General features: G+C 42.0%; 3 protein-coding genes across 4 annotated transcripts; 2 read left to right on the top strand and 1 right to left on the bottom strand.

Annotated features, from left to right (window-relative positions):
• Positions 1 to 491: 491 nt before the first annotated feature.
• On the bottom strand, positions 492 to 4000 carry hdgfl3 (HDGF like 3). The gene is made up of 6 exons (XM_077590717.1): positions 3555 to 4000; positions 2787 to 2863; positions 2546 to 2684; positions 2326 to 2475; positions 2087 to 2236; positions 492 to 1931 (listed from the first exon to the last, which is right to left on the bottom strand). The coding sequence occupies exons 1-6, from the start codon at positions 3639 to 3641 to the stop codon at positions 1911 to 1913; spliced, it is 624 nt and encodes a 207-aa protein (XP_077446843.1). The 5' UTR covers positions 3642 to 4000; the 3' UTR covers positions 492 to 1910.
• Positions 3549 to 6175, top strand: nup42 (nucleoporin 42). Its single transcript, XM_077590716.1, has 7 exons — positions 3549 to 4258; positions 4342 to 4591; positions 4703 to 4791; positions 4870 to 4946; positions 5017 to 5103; positions 5198 to 5297; positions 5379 to 6175. Exons 1-7 carry the CDS (start codon positions 4108 to 4110, stop codon positions 5879 to 5881), a joined length of 1257 nt encoding a protein of 418 aa, XP_077446842.1. The 5' UTR covers positions 3549 to 4107; the 3' UTR covers positions 5882 to 6175.
• Positions 6176 to 6493: 318 nt separating this feature from the next.
• rims3 (regulating synaptic membrane exocytosis 3) lies at positions 6494 to 27491 on the top strand. 2 transcript variants are annotated; one of them, XM_077590865.1, is made up of 7 exons: positions 6494 to 6678; positions 11619 to 11911; positions 21732 to 21873; positions 21940 to 22052; positions 22314 to 22415; positions 22486 to 22625; positions 22691 to 27491. In XM_077590865.1, exons 2-7 carry the CDS (start codon positions 11623 to 11625, stop codon positions 22901 to 22903), a joined length of 999 nt encoding a protein of 332 aa, XP_077446991.1. In that variant the 5' UTR covers positions 6494 to 6678; positions 11619 to 11622; the 3' UTR covers positions 22904 to 27491. The 2 variants fall into 2 exon arrangements, with proteins under 2 accessions (XP_077446991.1, XP_077446990.1); XM_077590864.1 differs by having other exon boundaries at positions 11572 to 11911.
• Positions 27492 to 27632: the final 141 nt, after the last annotated feature.

The following is a 27632-nucleotide window of genomic DNA, read 5'->3' as shown; positions in this document are numbered from 1 at the left end:
ACCTTTTGTAATAAACATGTTTATTAAATGGAACAGCAGCTACAATAAACTAAGCGCAGCCTTGTAAAATAACGGGGGAAACAACTGAAAGCAACAATCACACTCAGAGAACTCAAATAGCCGTTACTTCAAACTGTAGAGTGAACGATGCATGTGTGTCAAGGTCAGATATTAACCAAAATGTACACTTTTCCCCCTTCTAGTGAGCGGACATTGGGTGAAAACCTTATGGAACAACAACGTCACACATTGAACAAAATAAAACATTCTTTGCTTAAAACACCACAATGTTGTTCAACATAAGCCTCGTACAGTAGGAAGGAACAATAATAATAAAAATAAATCACAAGACTCCAGACTTCCAGTTAAAGTAAATTTGAAGGGATCAAATATTTTTCGATATTTCACAATCAAAAACAAAACACTTGCAAGCATATACTGTATTTCTGCAAATAATGGCCAAGGATAGTGTTTAGTTACTGAACTACAACTGGTGAAAGCATATTTGTGGAATTTATTGTGAGTGGACTTTAAACCTATTAAACAGGACTATTTGGAAACGCAAACCGGGGGCAAAAACACTTAAATATTGTAGATAGTCCACATAGAAAATAGTCATTGGCATAAATCTAGATTCACGTAATGTGTATAAATGACATTTTCCCCCATCAATTTGAGAACTGAATTTGTGAAATTGTAACGCCACACAGGCAAGCTCAAGACCTTTGTGGGAAAACTGAAGTATAAACTATGTTTTTCTTTCTCCTTTGGATGACTGGGGCAATATTTGAGGAGATACAGTACATGTGAAAGTTGGTAAAACGGGTACATTCTTTGAATGCAAATCCAGTCACATGTCCACCTAACATGTTCTTTTTGTCATAATCATATTAATTGAACATAGTGTCACCATTTGCAATAATTTAACTGGATGTTTACACTAACATGGCCTAGCATGCGGGAATGTCTTTCTGCTTCCAACGTCGACGGCGATACGCAAATGCTCTCTAGTAGTAAGATATTCAACGGCAAAATCGCTGAGACAGGCTCTAAATATATGTATATATATTTATATATAATATATTCAATACACAATCAGATGTTAAATTATCACACGTGGACACCCTCAATGAGCACAACACCACCAAATGTAAGCAACCAAATACCACAGTACACTGAACAATACCATGTTGAATGGCAGGGTTTCCCTAACACAAAATGGATGCCAATTGTGGAGTTTTCTTTATTTTTAAACAAGGATATGCCCCGTGGTAGATGTTTGGTTAAGCATGTCAATAATTTGTGTTTATATACATACAGTTGTCTGTTGACGTCATGGCGTAATATGTGATATATACTTTTGGAAACCCTGATTATATAAACCAGTTAAAAAGTGAAGTATCAACACTTGCCGCGCAGCTAATGCAAAACAAACTGCAGTGAAACACTTGAATGGAAAGCAGAAAGCATGAGTGAAAATGTATTTTTCTTACCCTATATCAATTTACAATATCCATGGTTGGAGATCTCCAAGCGAGACTATTTTTAAATCTGGAGTTCCCTTTTTGTTTACTTTCTTGGTTTGTTTGACACCTGCCATTCACTCTGAAATTCCTTAATTGCACTTGGAAATAAAAAATATATACACACCATGATCCTCATTTATAAACGAGCCCTAAACTGCTCAATTGGTTGACTTATCCCATAATTATTATTACTGTTGGGATATATGATATCCCAATCGGACAAATGAACATTTGTTCGTCTCGCCGTACAAACATTATTTTTTTTTATGTTTTTGAAAAATATGAATTGAACTAGTGAAATCTGGCTTCCCGCATGTCACGGTGTGCACGCTTCCGTTCCAGGTGAGAAGCATCGACCGCATGGTCGTCTTGCGGGGTTTGACGTTAAGCACTCTCTTTAACGGCCTGCAGAGGGAAGAAGAAAAACGTGTCTTAAAATCTGCCCGTTTCCAATAAAAAACGGACTACATTTTTTTTTTTAAAACTTCGAACTTTGGGACCATCTTGGAGCATTTTCTGTGGAATCTGGTAATGGCGTTAGAGCAACAAATGCATCTTGCCTTGTCCGCGGTTTGCTTCGCCGGTGCCGCGTTGTCAGCCTTCTCGGCCGTTTTGGACGCAGCCACGTCGTTGACCTTGCTCTCTGTTTTGCCATTATCTACGTCAGAAGCACCTTCGGCTTCCGTGTCTTTCGGCCTCTTGGGGGAGACCTGAGTTTTCGTGTCAACGTGAGGTGGGTGCCACACAAGTTTAAAAAAAATCACCTTGATCGATATCAAACAAAAACAAAAAAACTCACTTCTGCCGAATCGTCCACTTTGCGTTTATTTCCCGCCCTGTCATTCTTCTCGTCAATGACCAGGGCGCCCTCGTCTTCATCGCTGCTGCCCTCTGCGTCGGCTTTCTCTGAACCGGCAGCTTCTTCAGACACTTCGTCCTTCTTTGAAGACTACAAGAGCATGAATACGATAAGAAGAAGAAAAAAGAAACACGACCAAAAAAAACAATGGTTGTATCACCTTATAGCCTTCGTGTGTGACGGTGGGGTTATTCTCAATCTCCCAGAGACCCTCGGCAAAACCTTTTCTCTTGTTGGCCTTTCCGAACTTCTCTTTGCACTCATCGTAAGGAAACAGGTCTTTGGGCCCAAGGGATGCCCTGAAAAACAAAATGCTCATGTTAAACCCTATTTGGAACACAGACAGAACTCTGAAGAAAAGTTGACAAGAGTGGAAAATAACAAAGCTTTCTGTTACTTACGTCTCGTGTGTCCCAAAAAAGAACACCTGGTACTTGTTGGAGGGCGACTTCACTGCTCGCTCTGGAAATTCATCAATCTGCAAAAACAGCAGCACATGTTCACATCAAACTTGAAAAATAGGAAAGTACCATGCTGTGAAAAGTGCAACAAGTTTTTAAAGTGGATTTAAAAAGTCAACTAAAATTTCTCATATTATCAAAGATCGGCAAAATTGCAACTACAGTTTGCACTCGTTCGATTTTTTGGGGTAGAAAACCTTACATCATTTCCCTCTGCCCTGATAGAAATTGACCCATGACCCCATCTTGGGGAACTAGCTGTTAGCACTGTTTGGTAGCTATTATTCGCAACATTGACAAGCCCATTCACTCAAAATACTCAACTTATTATTAAATTGTATTAGTAAACAATTTTAAGACGTGTTTATTTGTGAACTGGTGTTACCATATCTAAATATACGCAGTGAAGTGTACAAAAGGCTTTTTATTGATACCCTGACGCTATCCAAGTAGTGCCTAATACGTCTAAAAGCAGAGAATATAGACTATTGTCACATTCTCTGCTTCTCTATTGCATAGAGTAATAATATTGAATATATGCGCAAGGCATTACTTGCATTACATGCTAACGAGTAAGCTAACTAGCTCAAAAAGCGCGGTCGGCTAATAGATGCAAGCTAGTAGGCCTCACGTCCACAAAGCCTCGATTCAATGAAAAAATAAAAACTGTGACTTATTCGACAATGCTGCCCACGGAATGGCGCTTACCCTGGCGGGCCAATGCGGATATCCTTTCATTTTAGCGAAAACCAGGTCTCCCGGTTTGTACTCCCGTTGCCTGTTGGACCTCGGCATGTTTTTTCCCGCACAAAATCGGCGTCGAGATGTCGTCGTCGTCGGAGCGGCCAAACGCTAGTTGGAGCAGGATTCCACTGTACACCTGAACCCGGTGTCGTTTTTCAAAGAAATAAACGGCGAGGACGCGCCACTGTTTTTTTTTAGCGAAATGAGCGACTGCGCGACCTTTGACGTTACTGTTTTTAAATAATCGTTATCCGTTTTAATCGCGTTGCCCAATCCAATTGCGCTGGTTCCCAGTGGCCAGGGTTTGAAATTGAATCCCGCTTTTCCTTCCAACAGACGCGCCTCCAACCGAGTCGATAGCGTTGAGGTTGCCTTGCACACGCCGTCCGCAAGCGGGCGCAATGTTTGCTTTGACGTCCCCGAAGAAGTAAAACGACTTGTGTGACGTCATTATGCTGCGACTAAGAGTTGAAGAAAGATAAACAAAGAATCTCGCTGATTTACAAGCTGCAAAACCATGCCGGTGTGTAACTTTTTTCTTCAAGGCCGTTGTCGTTATGGCGAGAAATGCTGGAACGAGCATCCAAGAGGAGGAGGAGGAGGAGGGAGTGGAGGATATAACAATTACAACCGTAATTCGGCTCCACAGCATTCTCGAGGTGGTGGAGGTACTTTAGTAGGCTTGAATGAATTTATCAGGACGATGATGTCGCGCATAATCAAATGTGTCAGGCTGGGATTTGTGTTTCAGGGTTTGGTAACAAGGTCTGGGTGAATCCCTCTCAGCAGAGAGGAGGCTTCAACCAGCAGCATCCCCCCCGTGGGAGTGATCACTGGGGCGGGGGAGGACAAGACGTGAAGAGCTCAGAATTTAGCTTCTCTTCTCAAAACAGATTTTCAACACTCAACAACCAAAACAACTTTGACAGGGGAGGTAGGGGAGGAGGAGGAGGGGAGAGAGAAGCCACGCAAGCTGGGGAAGAGGATGATGAACATAAACTGTGAGTCAGCATGTGATGGAGACACATTCAATCTTTTTGATTGTATCTGATGTGTTGCGTGGCAGTTTAAATACTGCAATTCAAACTCTTGTTCTTGCACCACTCATGCAGGGAGATCATTCAAAACGACATGAAATCTTGGGAGAGCTCGGGCCAGTGGGTCTTTTCCTGTTATTCCAATTTCAAGGCACAAATATCTGGTTTGTATAAAAAAAAATCATCTTTGTGTTCGTTTTGAGACAAACAGCAAGGTGAAAGCGCTGTCGATTTATTTTCAGGTTTTACGGATTTGTCCCCAGAAGAGCTGAGGCTTGAATATTACTCCGCCAAAGCATCAGGAGACTTACAGAGTTATGTAAGTGTGGTATTAGATATGCCATTATTCCATATATTTTACGGCCATATAAGTTTTTTTGGTCTTTTAGTTGAATGGTATCAGTCTGTTGCTCAGTCAGTGGAGAAGCAGAGTTCAGGATCTGCTGATAATGAATCCAGCCACTCGTGCAGCTTTGGTGAGAAACACACACGCGCACAAACACACTCACTCACTTTAGAACAAACCTTATATTATTTTCAGAAGATTTTACGGCTTTCATCTCTTTCCAGCTTGCCGAGCTAAAAAATCCAGGACATCAGGTATCGTCAAGTGGCTTTGGCTCAAGCTCAGCTGGATTTGGATCTTCCTCATTTGATTTCAGCAGTAAAGGTAATTGTTAGAGATGAAAATAATGTCAACTAAAGGAGAATTAAAGGAACTTATTGTGTGTGTTTTTCTTGTTTTGTTGAGGATTTGGAGCCGCGCCGGTCCAAGCGAGCTCTTTCAGTTTTGCTGCTCCGGCAGGTGGATTCGGCTCTTCGTCAGCGCCAGCGACGGCACCATCTTTTGGCAGTGCCATCTCAGCCCCGACCGGGTTTGGCGCCCCCTCCTCTTTCTCCGGCTTTGGCTCCTCCCCTCCTTCGGCCGCGTCGTTCTCCTTCGCTTCCTCGTCCAGCTCCCAACCGCCGGCTTCGGGATTCGGCTCGGCTTCGGGATTCGGCTCGGCCTCCGGTTTCAGCTTCTCCTCGACCGCCGGCAACAGCGACAACAAAGGAGCATTCGGAAGTGCTTTTGGGTCCGCGGCGCCCACGGCAAGTTCGACGGTCCATTCGAGCGCCGCCGCGGCCTTGGAAAGTCTGTTCTCCGCCATTAGTGAACTCAGTCCCGAAGACCTGGAACAGTTCAAAGCACAGAGGTTCACTTTGGGACAGATTCCTTTGAAGCCTCCCCCTGAAGAAATCCTTCGGGTTTGATGCCCAAAAGATGTATTATTCAAAATTATGTCATTTGAATGGGTTTGCCAAAAAATGCATTCAGGTATTGTTTAATCATGTGTCAATTTTCATGTTTGAAAAGCCTATTGCTGGAGAAAATGTCCAGCTTTTTTTAATCTCATACATTATAAGCATTGACTTTGCTCAGGGGATGTTGCCATTTTTGTCAACTACCGACCTGTGAAAAAGAATTTACCTCTATTAAATAGTTTAACAGTTATTTTGATGACTGATTTATTTTGATTATTAAACGAATATTTTTCAACCTTTTTATGTGTATGCTGTTGATCTTGACTGCTGGGGGTGACGGATGACCAGAATGTTCAGGCTGACCATGTCAGTTTGTGTTTAACTTAATTAAAAAAATACATTTAAAAATGCATTCATTCCCAAAGGTCCGCGGGGTGCTGGAGCCTATCCGAGCTCAAATATGAAAAAAAAAAGTCATTTATTTTTTTTACTGTTGGATAGGAGTGTCCCAATCAAGCCACAGGTAGGCGCTGTTTCCCCACTAGGTCTGTCATCCGTTCCATCCCACTTCTCATCCTAAGCAGCTCAGCAGCGCCCCCTGGGTTCGGCTCAACCCTACCTTGGATTGCAGCCGCACAGTAAGCAGAGTGCACAGCGGAGACGGCATGGGAAGCTTTTTCTTTCTTTCTTTTTCTTTTTCTTCTCCCTCTTTACTACTAAATAGCAGTGAAAGGATGCCATTGATCCAGGCGGGGCAAAAGCACAACATCATTTGACTTACGAGCTCCTCTTCTCCACTCCTCGTGGTAAGTGCTCAGTTTCAGCACCACAATTGTGCACAATTCTGTCAGGGCGATGCAATACACGTGATCAGCCGAGCATCTTCAACGATGGCTCACAATGTCTAAAAAAATGCGCTGGAGGAACGCCTTAAAATAGATTTTTTCAATAAGTTATTCATACTTGTATGCAGTCGGGGAATATTTGGAGCTGTTTGCACAGTAATGAAGCTGCCTTAAATGTCATTTTCCTCCCCAGTGACGTCTGATGACTTTTTAGGAAAGATTCAATGAAATATTATTAGTATTTTTTTGGACAGGTGATACAAAGTAGCACATTTCACCTGGTTGAAATCCTAAAATTGTGTAATTGTGCATGCCATAGTCGTGCTGCATTTGTTTTATGTAACAGCGTTCTTGAGGGACGTTGAAACACCCTAGAGAACTTTCTGCCTTTCCATCACTTTTGCAAAGGCTGCAAAATCATAGCGCTTGTCATTTTGAGGAGTATCAAAAAATATTTTAGTTTAAGGACAACTCTCATCACAATTTTCTCATAATTCATCCTTTCCATTTGCGGTCCTTAAAAACGGCTATTTTAAAATGTTTTGGTGGCAAATACAAGTGCACTCAGGTTTGTTGCAAAACTGGAAAATTCAGCCAATATCAGCAAATTTATGAATTGTAACATGTAATTTATATATATTTTGTTGGCTAATAACTTACTGTAAAACTCGCCAAAAGATCTTTTAAACATATTGCATTTGATATATGAATTTTGGGCAATGTGATTTCTATAAACTAAACTAAAGTAGAAAATATCTGATAAATGTTGCATTTATGCCTTTGTCATTTAGCTTTCGACCTTTTCAAACCCAAAAAGGCTAAAAAGCCATTTTGAAATGCTCAAAATTTACAGAGAATATTAAATTGTTAGGCATTTTCATAAATAACCAATGACCGTATTTTGTGAAAAAGCTCAACTTATCGTCCGTAAAACACGGTAGTTCTCAAGTCATGTGGTGTCCAAGCTTGTATGATTTTTTTTGTTATTCTGCATGCGTGTGCGTGTACATTTAAGCGGGCGTGATAGTGCGGCGCATAAGCATATTATTCCATAAGCACATTAGCATCAGGCACTTTTCAGATGGCTCGTCCTCGCTGCCAAACGCGAGACGGGCTGGGCCGAGCTCGTGCTGAGGTGTTACATTTTGTCAGATGGCGCACAAAAACAAAACGCACGCATGCACGCACGCACGGAAGCCATGGTGTGCCGCACCGGCCCGCTGCTTGGCCAGGTCAACATTTGCCTTGAATTAGCGGCCTTGATTTCTGCCACACTTGAGCGTTCGAGATGGCGTGACCGCTTAAACTGGCTCAGAGGCAAGCAGGCACTTTTTTGGCACCAAAAAAATTGGTTGGAAGAGGATAATTATCCATGTGCTTAACTCTTGAAATCCAATGCCTGATTCTCATTTGATCCCCCACGTAATCCAGTGAGACAGCATCGAGACGGGAGAACCGGGAAGGGACTTGTGTAAAAAAAAAAAGTGCCATTTTGCACTCATTGGCTGCCATTGACGTTCAATCCAGTTTGTTATATATTCATCCCAGTAAGTTAGTTGGTTATTGTTTAAAGGTAAGTGTTTTTAAATGACCAAAAATAGTCAGAACTCACATATCCTCTTGCGTAATGAATGAATACAATGTTAATGAAAGGGAAATGAACCAATTGAAAATGAACAACAGCAGAAATAAAACAGCCCAGAGTAACACTCTAAAATGGAATTATTTATCTATTTTTATTGTATTTACTTCTTTGTATGCCATTGAACGTTCATTCCTAGGTAAAACGGACCCTGCAAGAGTTAAAAAAACAACAACAAATGCATTACTGCATAGGAATTTGAATAATTTTCATCTTTCAGTCTCAGCTGGCGTAATACATAGAAAGCACTGACTTTTCCTGCAAAAATGTCCATTCCTTCTACTTTTCTAAGCAGCAACGCAGACTCTTCATGGCAAATCCCGTCGCCTCGTGCGTATCATTTCAAACGCTCATTTGCTCGGCGCTATTTCCCCCCCTAATCCGCGCACAGCTGAGCTAGCGATCCGCCGCGCTCTTCCCCGCAGTCAATCGATAGCCTCGGGGATGAGCGCCAGTAGCCTTTTGGATCCGGACCTCCTACGGTGCATATTCTTCAAACAAAAATATTGGGACCATTGGAGATAATCCAATGTCTTAAATACGTCCAGATGTCCAACTCATGGCCCGAGGGCCAAATTTAGATCTAGTTTAAAGAGCGGATCACATCTTGTTGTCGTGCGATCTACCGAGAGTAGCTCAGCGATGGGGTTGGAAGTATCGAGCGTCGCTACTTCACGTCATCTTGAACGTGACTCGCGCATTTTTGGTCTTTAATTTGAGGTCATGACCGAAAGAAAGGCTGACAAGGTTGCTCCGTCAGCATAAATGGGCGGGGACTTTGAAATATAGCAAACGGAACGGGACGAAAGTGGGTTAAGAGCGACGTGACGGACCGGGCCCCAGCATTTTCCTGACTCATGGCTTAGTTCCCTAGTGACGAATGTGGTCAGTGACACATCTCGTCTCCTTCTCCATGGAAGTCAGCCCCGGGGGCGCCGAGGCACACCCCACCCTCCACCGTGATCCCGTTTTAGAGCGGCCATTCTTTATTCATTAACCTCCGTATATCTGTCGGATTTAAGTATGCGGCCAAGCCATTCATCGCGAGAGATAGGTTCAAGACCCCAAGACGAGAGACTGCCCGAGAAACGAAAAGAAATGTCTGCATCCAACACAAATGTGACCTCACAAAATGCAAAAATGTGCCCACCCTTTGTGACTTGTTTCATTGCTGAGACTTCAAATGCAGCCGTTCAAAATCATCTCCAAAGACTTCTCACACAACAAAAACCTCTAGACCACACCAAAAACAACAATAAAAAAATCCTACACACATAACAATAACTCCAATTGACACTCCCCAAAATCTATTTCAACATATCTTATATCAGCCTTTATCTCTAACACAAATTAATACACTCCCAAAACCTCATCCACACCAAAGTCCTGCCATAAACTTTCACATAACTCACCCATCATAAACCAAACACACTCAACGAAAAACCTTCCCAAAACTCCTTCCTACCAACAAATACTAAACACCCTCCCCCCAAAAAAAATCCTCTTCTAACAACCACCATAAAATCTCATGTCATAACTCAGCCATCATAAACCTCCCACCAAAAAATCCTTTCCACCAACAAACACCTCTCACAGATAAAAAGCACCCCCCCCCCAAAAAAAAACCACTCAAAAAAACCTTCATAACTTTATTCATCACATCAAAACCAAACACGATTCTTAACACATCCAAAGAAAATTACCATTCTCAAGTTTTTCATAACCAACAAAAAGAACACCGCCTTCCCATCCAAGTCGCAATGCCAAAAGACATATTAAGGGCAAATTCACTCTAAAGTTTATGCATTATTGAAGTCTTCCTACTCCAGGAATGCGTGCTGTAGCAACAATAAAATGTGCATTGGTCCGTACAACCCTCGGTCAGTGTGTAAAAATAAAAATAAAAAATGTTTGCAGACACTTGGATGGCATCGGTTCGGCTTCTTCAATAAATCAGGATACATGAAAGGAAGGATATTTTTTACGAGGCGCACGAGATAAGCTTCAGTCGATGGCAAGCCGAGAGGAATTTTTTAAAAGGTCACTTTGACATAATGTAGTATGAGCATCAGATAACAAACACAGCGGGGGTGACGAGGAGACACAACAAGAATTCCTGGGATGCTACAAGATAGCTCATGTGTGCTAAGGCTATTATTACCCTCATTTATGGAGCAAATACAAGCGTGCACGAAGCCAAGTGCTTGTGGCTGCTCTTGCTTTTTAAGGTTGGAGCTCAAATACGATTCCAGAGAAACAACATCAGACTAGCTTGACATTTGTGTTTGTGTGAGCGTTTTGCTTTGTTTTTTTTTTCACACTGACCTTTGTCTTCTTTGTTTTGCACTTACTGTAAGTCAGTCGGCAATGCTTTTGAAGGTTCTTTGGATCTTCTCATTCGGCTCGGTTTTAGGGATAAAAAATTAGGGTTCGATGATAACAAGGTAATTTAGTAGCTCCTCTTCAGTAAAAAAAAGAATAAACATTTTGGAATTTTTGTCATCAGAACACTCACAAGTCAGGAATTCAACTAGTATTTAAAGCCACATTGTAATTTGGGAAATATTTAGTTGGTGGCAAGTGGTTAGCATCTCTGCCTCGCATTTCTGAGATCGAGGGTTCGATTCTTAGTGGCTTACAGCCTTTTTCCTATTCGCTTTCCTCCCACATCCCAAAAACATGCACGTTAGGCTAATTGGAACACCTGTCCCTTAGTAGTAGTGCATGCGTAAAATTTGGTTTGTCTCAAAAACTATACATACAAAATAATAAAAACTGGGACAAAATTAACAAAAATACAAACTTGACGGGGCAAACGCAAACCGCCGAACAGGCAACGTTACTTACGGGAAACGGGAAAAAATACTCCCACAAAGACATATCGAAACACGGGGTTTAAATACACAGACAAGGGTTGATGACAACCACAAACAAGGGAAGGAGAGCCCGAAAAGACCCAGCAGGTGAAACTCATATCCAATCATGCGGACAGGACATACAAGGAAAACACACCCAACAAAAGGTGACATAAGCAATGTTAAAAAAGATGAAATATATGACAAAAATGAATATTTATACGCGTAACTGGTCTTAAATAGTGAAAAAGTGCACGCCACTGCCAGCGTTGTCAAAAGGTCAAAGGTTGCCCATCCCTGATCGACAGCATGCTTACCCAGAATTAAGTTTAGTTTGAAAATACCATTTCCCCTCAGCCTCACCCGGATTTCGCCGCCCCCCCACCGGTCCTCTCGACCAGCAGGACCATGATGCTGAGCAGCTCGGTGGAGGTGCCCAGCCCGGGCGGCCTCAGCAGCCTGAGCGGACTGAGCGAAGCCGCCCGGAACGTGGTGCGCTCCTCCAGCATCTCGGGCGCCATGTACAACCTGGAGAAGAGCCCCGGCGGCGGCAGCGGTAGCGGCGTCGGAGGGGGCGGTCCCGAGTCCGGCACGCCGGCCGGCAACAAGAAACGGCGATCCAGCTTGGGAGCCAAAATGGTGGCCATCGTGGGCTTGTCACAGTGGAGCAAGAGCACACAGCAACTCAACCAGCAAGGTCAGTTCTTCTTCTTCTTCTCTCCACTTTTTGTTTTTACAATTTGGAGATTCATTTTTAGTCATTCCAACACACTTTTGTGTTCGCTTTGAACAGCTGGGTCAAGGCGACCTTCTCCCGGTGCCGCTTTCTATTTTCTCTCCTTCTGAGTGAGAAAGTGGGACTTTTATTCTTGTAATGCCGCTCACGTTTTTGGCATTCAGCCGCTTCCGCATTTCTTGTGCAATTTGTACAATTTTGTCTTCAAAGCAGTCATAAAATGAAGGCCTTGTTAGGAATGAACTTCCAAATATTCCTACTTTCACAAGAATTTTCACACATTAACCCATTGGCGGCATTAGATGTCCAATTCATTTTGACTGGGAGAGTCTAAACGGATTGGACATTTTGCATCGTCAATGGTTTCAAGTCCAAAACATTTGGACGTATTCCAATTCCCTGAAATCCAGCTCTCAAAACCCAATGCTATTTTGTACTTATACTTTCTTGTGTTTATCAGATAAGGCAAAAAATTGGACCCGTTTTTCAAGAAAATCGGAATATCCGTTCCCTATAAAAGTATTGTTTGCCCTTTTTTATAGCAGCTTTAGGCTTCAATCTAATATTAACCAGAGGTGGGGGGGGATGGATGCTAATGACAGGGACGTTATGTTCTCATTTGCCTCCTGTGGGAATAATTATACAGACGAGATCCTACTGGTGCAACAGAAGCCCACCTGGTGGGTGGTAAGAAAATTTCAGTCAAGTCTGGTAAAAATAAAAAAACAATTATATTTCCATCTGTAAATGCCAAAAAAATCCAAAACATTCACCTGCTTTTATAATTTTTTTTTGACTGCGTTTATTTCTGGCCTCAAAACACGATCTTGTTGCTATCAGCTCTGCAAATCTGACAAAGTGACAATTTAACGCCCAATTTAAAGCTTTTTGTTCAAATGCCAACGCACTTTATGTTCACTTGGATTAAAAAGCTCGCCGTTAAAATGTGGCGTGACGATTGCCTTTCGTGGAAGCCTCGTTAAAAGCCTGCGTACTTTCAATAAATGGTCTGGGCTCCTCCATTTTGAATACACGTCCTCTCTTCCTGGGAAGTAAACAGAAAATAGCGGACACGTGATGAGTGCTGTTTACACGTCCAAGACGCGAGTCGTGCCAGCGCTAACAGAGTCGCCACATGTCCCGCGGCCAATGTAAACAGGAACACACAGTGACATGGACTTGGACGCATGCATTCGTGGAAATGCGGGTGTCAAATGCCCCAAATGAGTGAAATATTCCAATGGCTCATAAGGAAAAAAACTTAAAACACGGATTTTACACTTATTTGTGTTGCGTCTGACATGTTGACAAATGGGAGCGCTAAGCAAGCAAGAGGAGGAGGATGCCAAAGAAAGATGGGGTGTCTAAATTTAGATGTTCTCAGCTGCCAGGAGAACACATCTCGCCGGGAATGAAGTGACGGGGTCGTGCCCCCGGTGCTTTCACCTCCAGCAATATGGCGGCTCTTCTTGTTATGGTGGCATCACCTCAGCTTCACCCGCGTGAGTCATTTTGCAAAAAAGCCAGCAAATGAACAAATGCTTGACAGCCCCTAACGGCTGGGTTCCTGGGTGGGGTTTGCATGCGGCTTTTCTGCGGGTTCTTCCAACACAGACATGTCGCCATTAAAAATTATTCAAAAATATTCAAGGCTGTGACCACTATAGTGCCTTCTTGATTTAATAAAGCGCAAGTTTTTATCAGTGACGGTCGTTTCTCATTTGTTTGTGACAACAGATCCAAGTGAAGACGCTATAATATCAATCAGGGTCCTTTTTAACATTCTACGCAGGCGCTCATTATCGGATAAATGCGCTCAGGCGCCGCGTTTTGATTGGCAGGCGCATCGATCGTCCGACGGGGGCTCGGCAAGAGCACCTGGGGAAGGGCCATGATTGGTCGATGGGCCGGTGGCTAATAAAGCACTCGCTTTAATTCGTCCCCGGGGTCCCGTAAATACGGCGCATGGACAGAACGTCGAGGATGATCTTTTTGATTAAAGGCGACGAAGATGGATGTTGGAAAAAAAGGAAAAATGGTCTGAAATAATATACGTGATGGATTGTATGAAATGACGTATATGACGTAACGATGATAATTTGTTCTATTCGGCCCGTTGAAGCGCCGTGCTTTATTTCCAGCCGCTAAAATGAAATGATGAGGTTTTAAGGGAAGGCTTAATGGAATAAATGGAGATGAATACTTTCATACACATTGATTTAGAAACGTGTTATTATGTCTGCAGGCTGTGCTTTGGTCACGGTGCATTTTGGGAATTGGATCCAGTCAGTGTGCAAACATGGGCGGAATGAATTCAATTCAATTGGATTCCTTTATTGTCATTATACAAGTACAATGAGATAAAGTGCACACATAAATAAGGAGTCATATAAAGCTTAAACAGGTGGAAAAGTACATTTTCTTTTGCGAGAAAGTGTGTAGAATTTAATTTTTTTTTGTTTGACATCAATTTATATGACCTGCAATTGGCTAGCAACTGATTATATTCCGCGGGAATATATATAAATATAATATAAATGGCCTAGTGTGATAAATTAAGCTCCGTTCTATTTTCTCATTCTTTAAAATTTGTTGCAGATGTGCACATTTAAATATATATTGCCATACCCGAATCCCCTTGTATTATTTTATTGCTTGTAGCTCTTAACTCAATCACTCTCATTAACACTTGCACGCATAAAATCCATTTCAAACGGGAAGTTTGGCAGTGAGCGATCACGTTGGATTGCCATTGATGGCGTGACAGATTTTTTTTCATATTTGTGAAAGCGAAAAAAGTTTAGACACCCCTAATGACGTGTTAAGGAACAAAGTCCCGGTCTGGCGATTGCGAGCGACGCCATGCGCGAATTTGCCCGCTGAACATTCGTGTCTTACGTAAGACGTCGCGCCGACGCACAAATCCCGGCGTGAAATGTAAACCCGTCTTGGCTGCGCTGTTTTTCCTCTACGGATTCCTAATTCAAGGATTTGTGGCAGGCCGGCCTTGAGGTTGCCTCTTTTTGGGGTTCTTTTCTCCGGTCTATTTATTGCCGGCTATTATTAGGGCCTCCAAGAAAAAAAAAGGAGCTCACACGCATTATTTCCGCAGGTTTGAAGCGGAGCGGTGACTCACTCCAGTCAGTCGGTCGGTCTTATCTGCGCAGGTTTACCCATGCTTGGGAAAAAAAAACGGAGCTCAAACGGAGGGCGCCCGCTCTTGAGATTTAGTCACTCGGCTCACCGAGGGGTGGTAAATTAACGGAAGACAGGCGGGACGGCGGTTTTCCAAGCGGAATTCGTATTTTCTGCTGTGCTTGTCTGGTCTAAAGATTCTAAAAATAGACGTATGCATTGACTTGGAGTATTCTGAGCGCCATTTTGCTCTTCAAGCCACTCATTGGCTTTCAATGGAGTACATTTGGCGTGTTTATTGCGTGATTGGATAACGGCTCGCAAAAGTAGTACATTGCAAGTTATAAATGTCACATATAGAAAGGGAATTTCAGGTAAATAACAGGAAAAATATCTATGAATGCCATTCTGTGTTTAATGGAGGACTTAAACTGACATACTAGAATTTTATAGCCTGGAGATGAAAAAAGTATCAGCATTTTAATGTGTATTGTTCCGCAAAGTTGGCCCAAATATCAAGTTTATTTTCACAGTGGCCAAACCTTGCTCCACACGAGTTCATCATAAATATATTTATATAGTGTTATATTTATATATCTGATGGGCAACAATCTAATAAAAGATGATGCAAACTAATTTTGGGGCTTTTTTAATGAGATGAGATAGAAAGACGTAAGCACCAAATAGGGTCAAACAAAAGCAAATATGATATATGAAATCCCCAATGAGCGTGCCCAATCGTCCAAGTGAATCATTTTGTATCCTGACCTCTGATTACACTCGGGTTGTTTTGATTTCTCTGTCCCACAATGCCGTGCTTCTTGCTCCTTGTGAATCATGTCAACCCTCCCAAAGATCAGCGCTTTTTAGGGAAAATCTTTCTCTAATTGAGATGGCTCAAGCTCGTGGTGGTTTATGAAATCTAACTGGAAATATTTCCCAATAACCTCTCCGCTGGGTCACGGCACGAAAGTGATTCTCACGGGCGAAAAAAATCCCTCGTCTTTCTCGTCGACTTGCTTTTAAAACATGGTGGCCTGATAAATGCCAACGGAGACTTTCCTCCGCTTTCTTAAAAGCTTTCTGCTCCCCACTGGGGCTATTCACAGGCCACGAAACCCATTTATCCCCGCCGTTGCTCGCCGTATCGAGCCCCCCGCATCGCCCTCGGACCAAATTTGTGTCTTATTCCCTTACTATGTAACGGACCGCTCATTTTTTCAAAAACTCGGTCCATTTCCGTGAATAAAAATGTCCAATTAGGGCTAAAATTCACAATATCTTGATGCCGATTTGTTTTCTGGACGGACGTTGACACGCAAATCCGATTATCGGTTGACGTCAGTAAACAGTCATTGTAAATATTTAATCCGAATCAGGTAAAGTGTTTTGACGGTCTGAACGGGCCGATATCTTCAAATCTGATCTCAGCAAATATCGCAAATATCGTACGCCAGATGAGTGCAACATAGCTTTTTTATTGTCATCACTGTTGGTGTAAAAATGTGTTTTCTTTCTTCACAAATCAATAAAAACAATCCAACTTATCGGCCAGGGTAGTAAAATAAAAGCAGTTACGTGTTCGATATATAGCGGCCCATACGCTATCATTATGTTTAATGAAAAGGTGGTGGAATAGCGGTGCCCTGCAACTTTTGAATAAACATCACCATGCAGGAAATTGCACCCGAGTACAGTAATTATGTGTGAGTGTTTGTGTAAGTAAAAAAAAAAGAAAAAAATGATATGATGAGAGCGCTCGGTGCATTGGAGCAACGCATGCAAACACACTTGTGCTCGCAGCCAATGTAAACATATCGGCAAGCTTATTTCAAAATCTGTTTCATGGCCGCCGCGCGACGGGAGACTCTCGGCGGGTTCCCTTCTCAAAGTCCAAATGACATTTTGCTCTTAAGCTTCAGTGCGACAAATCTGCAACATGCTGAAATAGTCACAGGCCCAATCATATTCATAAGCAATCAGCTCCAATAGCCACGCAAATCTTTCCATTTCTTTGGAAACTAGACGTAAAGGTCCACCTAACAACCGTCCTTAAGTTTAATGTCAATAACGAATACATTAGCCAGATATGTTTCTTCTGGTCGTACAGTTGAGTATTGAAGGGGAAATTACAAGCCAATTAGATTGGCCTTTTTCCTCATTGTAATGAATTGACATTCGGCAGAATCCTGTGCTGCAAACGATTAAGCGGCCGGCAGACATCCTGCCGTACGCGAAGGTCTGAGATGAGTCCGTAGCATTTCCCGTGCGTTGCAAAAGGCTAATGGCTTCCTATTGGTCACAATTGTCCGGCCCTGAGACTTTAATGGGATTCATGTACCCATTAAAGACAACACGAGATTTTTGGGGGCATTTTTACTTTATTAAAAGAGAGGTATTCATAGTACTAACACTACTCAAGTAGAAGTAAAGCTAAATTGGTTACTTAAGTGTATTTATATTCGTGGAACATGTTGCAATGCTTCTTGTTCAACACAAAAATTGTGTTTATTGGTCTTGAAGAATTGTAGTATTCGTTCCATTAATATAAAACGGGTTAGTGTGATAGTAATAATAGGGGTGCGGTCCTACGTCGTGGTTTTTCAATTTTCGCGGCCATGTTTGATGTGCATGATCCGCGATATTTGAGGGATTACTGTATAAAAGTGATGCTATTTAATAAATAATGCAGTTGACTTTACACCATTTTAAATGATGTGTCTGGGGGTGCTGGAGTGAAGTGCATATGTTGCCGAAATAAGGAGTACCAATATATTTCAAATGCGACCATGTTTGGTGTGCATTATCCGTGATATTTGAGGGATTACTGTATATAAGCGATGCTATTTAAGAAATAAGGCAGTTGACTTTACACCAATTTAAATGACGCTTCTGGGGGTGCTTGAGTGAAGTGCATATGTTGTCAAAATAAGGAGTACCAATGAAGGCAGCAAAATAATAATAATCCCCAAAAATCCCAGATCTGAAGACGGCAAAATGGAGTTAAAGCAGTGGTAGGAAATAAATATGAACAGACCCAATTTTGATCCCCCTTATGTAACTGTCACAGATTCATTTATGAATAATCTCTATTTTTACACTCTACCTTTTTGAAGCCTTGCTTTTTTTGGCTGGAAATTGAGCAGAGGGGCCCAGCAGTGAAGACGCCACAACAAAATCTTTCATGGCAGACACCCGTGCTTGGTTACTGTTGCTACGCGCGGCTCGCTGCCGTCACCGCCGCATCCAATGGGCGCGCGGGCTAAAAACAGGATTTCTATATTACAGCTCATAATGAGAAAGGCTTCATCAATGTTCTCTCCAAATGTCAAAGCGCCTTTAACAATACGCGAGAGCAAAATGTATGCGCGCTTTCCGTACTTTTGCGATGTCAACGCCACGCGGCCTACGATGGAAGCCATTAATTGGCTACCAAGCTGCCATTGTGAGACTTGGACTTTATGATCTCATATCTGGATTGTTTTCACTCCCTACCTTTTATGAGCACAAAGTTTTCCCTGAATTGGTCGCGGCGTGCTTTCTGCAATCTCGCGCGTCTCTCGGGGATAAATGATTAGACAATTAAATTCTTACGTAATGTTGAGCGGCTGGATTTATGTCAGACTCGCACTAATTACACAATGTGTTTATTTGCTCTGGCCTCGGAATAAAAAAGTCAGTTCAACTGCCGCACATATTTGTTTAGCTTGCGTTGAAAGGGAATTTATTGGCTTGATATCCAGATAAAGTTCCACATATTATACAACACGCTTATTTATTTACTTATTTATGACCTATTATTTATGTCTAAGGTGTCTTTTCCTGTGTCTGTATTCTCACGAATACGGGATGAATAAAGTTATCTAATCTAATTATTAGGATGCGCCCTGCATGTTTGATTTATTAGTTGTGGACCGCCCTGGGATTGACTGGTCGCCAATTCAGGATGTCCATAGTTCGCTGAGATAGGCTCCAGCACCCCCGCGACCATTGTGAGGATAAGCGGTTCAGAAAATGAATGAATAGTTGTGGACCGTTTACGGTTCTAGTAGCGTAAGCAAACATTAGCGGCAGTAAGACATAATCAATGTATTGTACTCTAAAGTTAAATATAACTGAGCTGACTGGTAAATGTACTGCGGTGGATTTATTTGCTTGTGGGCTGCATTGGCTTACTGGTGAGCGAGTAGCCCTCCAACTGGATATGTGATACCCAGACAGATTCTTTGCGCGGGTGTTTTTTCATACAGACTTGGACAACCCAAATATTTGGGTGGAGATTCACTTATGCAATACTACTACACAAAAGGGGAGAAATATTAGTTTGGGGATCTAGTAAGAAAGAGTCGAATCCAGAACGGGGGGGGGGGAGATATGAAGTGATACGTGGAAGATAACACGGATGATCGCCGAGCGCCAGGAAAAGGCACTCGTAGGGGGGAAAAGGCTTAGGAGGGAATATGCCGGCCGGGGCTCTTGGTGCAATGCAGGCTGCGTTGCCATGGTAACGGAAAAGGGGGAGCGTGCAGAAGAAGAAGAAGAGGAGGAGGAGGAGGGGATCAGAGAGGAAGAGATCACTGCTCCTTAACAGGGGCTGTTTTGATAGGAGGGGAGGGGCAGACTGATAAATGAGTAAATAGTGCGCCGTCCAAGTTGAACGACAAAGATCGCCTTGTCATCATAGTCAACCCAGTTGAGCCCATATTTCCAGACAAAGGTTTAGGTTCATGACAGTTTTTTTTTTTTAATAACAGGGAGGAGCTCGTCTCCATGGCGCCAGCTGTCTCAGGTGGCATCGCCCCGATCGCAGGGTTGTCATAGCAGCGTCGACGAGGGGCCCCAGTTTGCCCGAGTTTACTCTCGCTCATCTTCCTCGTGTCAAAGTCTCCCGAAAATAATTCCACCCCGCTCACGTGGATTTGTTTGCGTGAGGCTAGGGGGGATTTTTCCGGGCGTTGGGTGGCCATGGTGATGGCGAGGGGCGAGGGGTGAGGCGGGTGAGGGGATTTTAATAAGCTTGGAGTTGCTCTGGCCTAATGAAATGAGATGACTGTGTCGGAGAGTCGTTTTTAACTAGCAACGAGGGCCAAAGCTCTTTTTAATAGGCTAATATGGAAGCTGCCTGATAACTGTGAACTCATCGACTCGAGACAAAATACAGCGCCCGAGTAGAAAAAAATATTTCTGGATGCGCTATTTTACATTTTTCTACTGACATTTCAGTTGTATTTAACTTTGGAGTGATTGTAGCATTTAGAACATAGCACCGATTCAAGGCCAAATGAAATAAATGTGTGCATAATTAAAGGAAAAATTAGGCGCTGGTTCTTTGGTCTGACTGGCGACCAGTCTAGAGTGTGGCCCAAAGTCAACTGGGATAAGCTCCAGCACCCCTGGGCCTGATAAGGACAGGCGGTGTTGGAAATGAATGAAAAAAATCATTGAATGTGCCATCAAAATTTTATTATTGATTAATTTATTTACATAATTTGTTTATTCATGTCACATTTTTGCTGTTGCAGTACAAGGTTTGCAAGAATTGTTTTTAACGAGTGCACGGAATGGTCTTACTGGCGAAGACAGATAGTTCACGGACCTAAAGTTGGATGTGCAGGATGTGCAAGAAATGATTTTCCATAATATCCAACTCTTTGCGGAATGGGGGTGGAAGCCGTGCCATCACAACGGTGGTTATAATGAGCAGCGCAGAACAAAAGCAAGTCTTCCCTGGCTTTGTGTTTAACAACCATTGTCACGTCTGTGCGAACAGATTTGCAAGGGCTTTAAATCCTTTCTTTGGGGATTGAAAAAGTTTGCCCAGACCACATTCACGTGCACGGCTTGGTAAACAGCGCCTCACGTTTTTAGAAATACGATTTCTCAAAGGGCAACCAGGAACGAGACGACACCCCGCGAGCAAGCTCAGTGCGGTCGTAAGTCAGCCAATTATTCACTCTGTCATTCTTCTCACAAGCGATGGCCGTTAAAAATGGACCGTCATTAAGAATAAAAAATACATTTTTGAACGAGAAAGGCTCAATTGCAAGCCGGATGTGTCGCTAACACCTGTTTGGAAAGTGTAAATGCAGCAAACTCGCGATTAGAATGATGATCATGCCGCTCATGTGTAATGCCGCACTTCCTGATTATACGCTACTTCTTATGCTGATTGGATTAGTTTATGCATTTATTGCGGGGCATTCAAAGCCGCCAGCACAGGTGAAAATCAGTTCACCGTTTTTAGAAAGAGTCGGAGGATATTACGTATCTTGAGCATTCTCTTTCCTCTGCCAAATGACTGTTTTAAAGCATCTATTTGTCGGTTATTTGGACTCATTTGCTTACAAATGATGAGCAACAAATGAGCAACAAATACGCTGCAAAATAAGATGAAGTCATTAACTGGCGTCAACAGTGATGGACGTGCAATTAATTGTCAAGCAAATCCCAATTAAGAGCTCAATTGATCATATTGGAGTATTTGTGCAGATTTGTCCATAAGAACCAACAATTTAAAGGCCATGATTTGCTTGGAATGTTGGATAGCTTTGATCAAATTTGGAAAAAATAGATTTTAGGTGTGCTATTTTCTCCTCCGACGGATCGGATCAGATTTGCCAAGAAATTTTTGGACTTGACTTTCCAGACGGCGGGACCAAGAAGCTTCGCAGCACCATCCGACGCAGCACGGAGACGGGCATCGCCGTGGAGATGAGGAACCGGGTCACGCGGCAGGGCAGCAAGGACTCCACCGACGGCAGCACTAATTCCAACAGCTCCGACGGAACGTGAGCGACCGCCTCGTGCCGCCGCTTGGCGTGAGCGTCAATTTATCCCCAACCCCCTTCCCACAGGTTCGTCTTTCCTACCACTCGCCTGGGACCCGAGAGTCAGTTCAGCGACTTCTTGGACGGATTAGGCCCCGCTCAAATCGTTGGGCGGCAAACCTTAGCGACCCCTCCCATGGGTAAGCCACCCGCCAACGTGCCGTAAAATCGCATGTGAATTCACAAGGTTTGAAAGCACCCCATACAATTATAAAAGCCTAATAAGTTATTGTGGATGAAATAGGGATGATATAGGACATTTTTAAAAGGCGTATTATTCTTTGCTTCCATCTAGTGGTGGCAATTGTCATTTGAACTGAATTTATTTGGTATCCTAGATGAATGGATTAGTTAGAAAAGAAATAAATATATGAATACAAAAAATATTTCCCTCTCTGCAGGGGACGTCCATGTTGGCATGTTGGACCGAGGAGGCCAACTGGAGGTGGAGGTCAACCAGGCCAGGGGCTTGATCCCCAAACCGGGTTCCAAGAATATTCCAGGTGCGCCCTGTCTTCCCCTTAAGGATCCCTGTAACAAAAATCATTGAAATTGATTTCATTTCGCACGTAGCGACCTACGTGAAAGTCTACGTCCTTGAGAACGGAGTCTGCTTGGCCAAGAAGAAAACCAAAGTCGTGAAGAAGAACCTGGACCCGAGCTACCAGCAGCCTCTGTTGTTCGATGAGAGTCCTCAGGGAAAGGTCCTCCAGGTACGGACGGACTCCTTTCTCTGGATTTTCCATTTCTGGTCTAAAAAAAAAGATGCTTCCCGCAGGTCATCGTGTGGGGGGACTACGGGCGTATGGACCACAAGTGCTTCATGGGAATGGCCCAGATCCTGTTGGAGGATTTGGACCTCTCGGCGACCGTCGGCGGCTGGTACAAGCTGTTCCCTACCTCCTCTCTGGCGGACCCCAGCATCGGACCTCTGACCCGACGCCTGTCCCAGTCCTCCCTGGAGAGCGCCACCAGCCCGTCGTGCGCCTAAGTTCGAATCCCGTCGACCCCTCGTACTGTACATAGCACTGGAGACCAAGCGCGAGAGGCCACGTGCTCCGAGCGCCATTTTCTATGTCGGGAAAAACTCACAAATTCCACTTCCTCCCAGAAAAGGTAGCATTTTCCCTCCTCCATCTTTCAAGCGGCCGCGACGCGATTGGTCGACCGAGTGCCGTCACCCGCATTCTGAGGTTCCTCGAAGACGCTTTCCAAACCCTCTATGCCAAACTTAAGACAAAAAAACCATTATTTTTTAAAACCAAAGCAACCGTTATCATCGTCGTCGTTCACAAAGTAGTTGCAAAAATATCAAGTATGAATATGTAGCAGAGCTAATGACTTGAAAGTTATTATCTGCGGGCCAAACGCATAACAGGAGCAGATATATTCACATAAGGGAACATATGTGAGGTAGCAAGTTAGAAACGATGCTATTGTACAGGGCAGGGCTAAATTTATATACATAGATATGCACATATATAATATATATATCGACTATATTCTACATTTATTTATGTTTACGTCCGTATCGGCCGAATCCGCATGCTTGCTTGCAACCTTTGCGAAACCTTTTAAAATGGCTTCAAACTTTTCTCTATAACATTCGTCCACTCATTGGTTGCCATCGACGGCCGCAGACGTCCAATCAATTCCACTTTCTTTTAACGCCGTTTAAAAGGAAGGGCGTCCGATCGCAAGCGAATTCGATTGGACTCCACCCGTGTTGCACTGCATTTTAAAGACAGCACTTTATTGTGAAATATTAGCCCCACACTATTAATGCTATTGTTTTACATGTAATGTTGTGATTCTTCTGGATTTGAATGCCAGCATGGAATTGTAGTAATGACGCATTTGCTTGTATATTTATTGGCCTTGGCTTTATTGATTTATCAGTTTTCCTCGTAGCGCTTTCTTTCCGCCATTGATATGACGCTTGCATCTCAGTTATGGAAAAGTCAGCAAAATAAGTAGTAGCACAAAATTCAATTCCGTTCTTAAACAGGCTGATGCAAGCCATTGGTATTTACCGTTTTGGTTTCCATTTTTGTACTCGATATAACATTTTCTGTCTACTTGCAAGTAGCGAGCGACACAAACAAATGATGTGAAAGCTAGGAATGAGCTTGTTTTTTTTACTAAGGTACATTCCATTCACCAGTTGTATTAATTAATCAAATCTGATTTAATCCCAGCACTTCATTAATTCACTTTTCCACATTTTTTATGGCGCAGGGGTGTCCAAACTTTTTTCTCTCCCCCAAAAATCAAAGGATGCAAAAGCCAATTTGAAATCCTTCTACTTTTATTTGTAAAATAGACTCATAAATAAATTGAAAGAAAAAAAAATGGGGGTGAATGAGTCAAAAAACTAATCTGAAGGCTATTCCAAAATACTATAGACATATTTTTACACTACTAAAATAACTTTCACGCAGTTTTCTACATATTTTTTAATACTAGTTAGCCTCAGCTCATGGTGAAGTGACTAGCTCCCTCTACTGCTAAAGCTGAGAATTGCAATGCAGGCTGAATTTAAGCTTCTTATGAATTTCAGCTTCTATAAAAAGTTTGGACACCCCTATTATAAAGTATAAATACCTATATATCATAACTTGATAGTCTTTGTGGACCACTGGCATGATGTAAAATGAGTACAAAACATTTTTGCACCTTTTTTGGGTGATTCTAATCCAATGTTGTTAAAAAAACATCACCTTGTAAAACATCCATGATCACCACTGAATGTTTACTCCTTGGCAAAAAAAAGAGAAAAAGAACATTAGCTATGTAAATTCCAGTCTTTTAACGCTTTTACGGACGTGTTTGTAAACCTTTTGCCGTACAGTGAAACAAATCTTTCCGAATGACGAGCGTCCAAATCCGAAGCAAAGTAGAAAATGGCCTTTCTTTCTCGTGCACGCATTTATTACATTGCATTCCCAGCGTAAAAGTGTAAATAGCTAGGAATAGATTGCTGTTCAAAGGCTGTCGCTTTGGCGATGTCGGCGCCATTCTTCAAAGTCCCTCTAAAGTGAAAATGCTTTTTAAATCGGACACGGAAGAAAAAAAAGCTTCTTCTTCGTGCGCTCACTGCCAACCACGATGATAAAAAGTCATCCCAATGACAGTTTCTCGCAAGCTTTTATCAACGTGAATTCACTTTACAGGGTCTTTAATCTTCACCAAAATGTTTAATCTCTTTCTTGACGTTCGCCTATTGGAAAGTGGCGTTTTTTATAGCACTAATTACGATATTTACGCAAAGTAAACGGCGTTGGGTCGGGTTCCGGTGACTTCTTGAATGTGAAGGTAGCGAAACGGGTCTCTGGTAGACATGCTTTTTATTCTTTAGGGTTGCGCATGCTAGCTGACTCGATTTGACTCATTTATGTGCAAAAAAAAAAAAGTACTGTATCGTCAATCAACCTGTTGAAAATGTATTTTATTTTTTTATAGTTAGAGAGGAATTATTCCAGAGGAGGCGAAACTGCCTCGCGTCGATGAGGGCTTGTTCAGTTTACAATGGCCTTATTGTTCCAATTAGAATGCTTCACTATTGTATTACATGTATTTTGCTTGAAATATTCTTACTGGAATTATACATACAGTATATACAGAATAGGTGTGTATAGTTTTCTGAATGTATTTCTTAACCCTTACACATATTCTTTTTTTAATTTACTTGGTAGCACTGTTTTTGTCTTTTTCTCGACTGTATATTTTTGTGTATAATCTTTTAAAAAGTCACTTGGGTGGTTGAAAGAGGCAGGCACGATGCTTTTTTATTTATTTATTGGAATTATAATGAAAGGGTTGATGGTATGTGATTCTTTTTCAGATGATTCGGGATATTGCGGAATAATTATTCATTTTTTAACGGCAGTTGAAGTCACTGGGGGATGGTCAAGAGATGCAATGTGTGCTCATTAAAACATAAAGCTGTATTTTGGGTTGCAAATGTTGAAGAGTTTTCGGGAAACTTTCTATGGGAAGTTAGCTGAGGAAATTTGGATAGTTTTCTCTTATCATACAGCGTTGTGTTTTGGTTTATTGTATTTGTACAGACTTAAAATATTCCATATGCGACATGCATAGGTTTAGAATGACGTTTATAGGAGCCCCAATTATACGATAATTGAGGCTGAATTGATTTTTCAATTCTAGATACATTAAAGATTAACAATTTTTCCAATTTGTGAAAATCCCTGCTAATTCCCATGGAAAGTTTGGACATTCCCATAACGATGCGACCCTAATCTTAACGTAGCACTGGCTCTGCCGATTTTCTCCGGGCAATAACATCGACTGTAACATTGAAGTTGCTTAAATTGAGGCATTTTTTTCAACGTGTAGCACGTTAAATCTTGACGGCACGCCATGCGTTGAGAGTAACGCTACTGTACTACAGGAGCTATTTTACCATCTACTTTTCAACTATTCCATCTTTCTTCCGGGTTTTTTCAAGTGTAGCAACGTGACACAGCAAACTGTACATCTTGTAATATTCTTAATAATCTGTCCATGTCATAATTTGTCTGTCTAAAAAAGATATTTGATTTTTTTTAATCTGATAGCCATCTTCAAGTTCATGTACTATTATTATACTCACTGTACTCTCAAGACAAGAAATGATAAAATCCACTAGAGTTTACATGTTGAATGACTATTAGTGTGGTAACAGATGTGACATAGTTGTCATAATAGTATGCAAAAAAATTGTAAGGAATAAATGAGAATACTATAGTGTAAGTAAGGCAAAGATTTGTTTCCTGAAAAAAATGTTACATATTGTTGCCAGGCTTTGTAAAATCTGCCAATTTGAAAACTAGTTTAACCTAAAAAAAAAATTCGAAACCAAAAATCTCTACTTACGCAAATGCGTAGTACTTCAAAGTTAAATACAACTGAACTGAAGAAACATATTGTCTTGGGAATACTTGTAAAATGGACCTTATATTTGATCAAATGGTTTTTCATGCTGTCCAGAGCAACCATCTTTGTTGTCAGTTCCCAATTTAGTCCCCCGTGTCCCTGTCTGAAAACGTTGGTCATTTCCAAGCCAGCAAAGCACAAATGTCCTTGAATGCAACACAATGAATCGAAAGCAACTTAAGAGGAACACAACAATGCTCACAAGCACACACAAACACACACACACACACACACACACACACACACACACACACACACACACAAAGATAATGAATACCTCGGCGTGACAAGACAAATATTCATTTCTCTAATCGGCCTTAAGCTTTCCACCGAGGTGTTCGCGAGGGTGACGTGTAGCCGAGCGTCTTTGTGATGAGAGAATGCATTTTATGGCAAAAGTAGAAAACATTGGAAAGCTGTCATTTTCTACACGTGCTTTGTAAATGTTTTCTATGTGCGGTATTTGATAATGTAAAACTGGTATTTTTGTGGTTTGTAAGCTGCAAAATTGGTTACTCTCGGTGCACGTTGTTTTTTTTTTTAAAGAAAATTTAAAGGGGGTTAAAAAATGTTTTGGGTTCGGAAGCCTGTATTTGCATGTCTTTTGATTGAGAAAGTCAATAAAGTTTATTTGAATCACACGTTTTGTTTGCCTGCTTTGCATTCTTTTTCACACTTTGGCATTAAATTAAAACAATAATTATTATACGTTCTCGGAATGTGTAACTATGGCAACCAGACAGGCAGAGGATGCACAGTATGAAAAAAAAGTAAGTTATTAG

The sequence above is a fragment of the Stigmatopora argus genome, chromosome 21, assembly GCF_051989625.1.
Source record: "Stigmatopora argus isolate UIUO_Sarg chromosome 21, RoL_Sarg_1.0, whole genome shotgun sequence".
In the NCBI taxonomy this organism is placed as follows: Eukaryota; Metazoa; Chordata; class Actinopteri; order Syngnathiformes; family Syngnathidae; genus Stigmatopora; species Stigmatopora argus.
The sequence above is the reverse complement of the archived record's forward strand: the minus strand, read 5'-3'. Positions and strand labels throughout refer to the sequence as shown.

Excerpts from the sequence above, each read along its gene's own strand:
- hdgfl3 (XM_077590717.1), bottom strand. The coding sequence starts at position 3,641 with ATGCCGAGGTCCAACAGGCAACGGGAGTACAAACCGGGAGACCTGGTT. Across the intron at positions 2,864-3,554 it reads ATCCGCATTGGCCCGCCAGG|ATTGATGAATTTCCAGAGCG; the intron begins GTAAGCGCCATT and ends CTGTTTTTGCAG. Across the intron at positions 2,685-2,786 it reads TTTTTTGGGACACACGAGAC|GGCATCCCTTGGGCCCAAAG; the intron begins GTAAGTAACAGA and ends TTTGTTTTTCAG.
- nup42 (XM_077590716.1), top strand. The coding sequence starts at position 4,108 with ATGCCGGTGTGTAACTTTTTTCTTCAAGGCCGTTGTCGTTATGGCGAG. Across the intron at positions 5,104-5,197 it reads CAGCCACTCGTGCAGCTTTG|CTTGCCGAGCTAAAAAATCC; the intron begins GTGAGAAACACA and ends ATCTCTTTCCAG. Across the intron at positions 5,298-5,378 it reads ATTTGATTTCAGCAGTAAAG|GATTTGGAGCCGCGCCGGTC; the intron begins GTAATTGTTAGA and ends TGTTTTGTTGAG.
- rims3 (XM_077590865.1), top strand. The coding sequence starts at position 11,623 with ATGATGCTGAGCAGCTCGGTGGAGGTGCCCAGCCCGGGCGGCCTCAGC. Across the intron at positions 11,912-21,731 it reads ACAGCAACTCAACCAGCAAG|ACGGCGGGACCAAGAAGCTT; the intron begins GTCAGTTCTTCT and ends TTGACTTTCCAG. Across the intron at positions 22,053-22,313 it reads CTTAGCGACCCCTCCCATGG|GGGACGTCCATGTTGGCATG; the intron begins GTAAGCCACCCG and ends CCCTCTCTGCAG.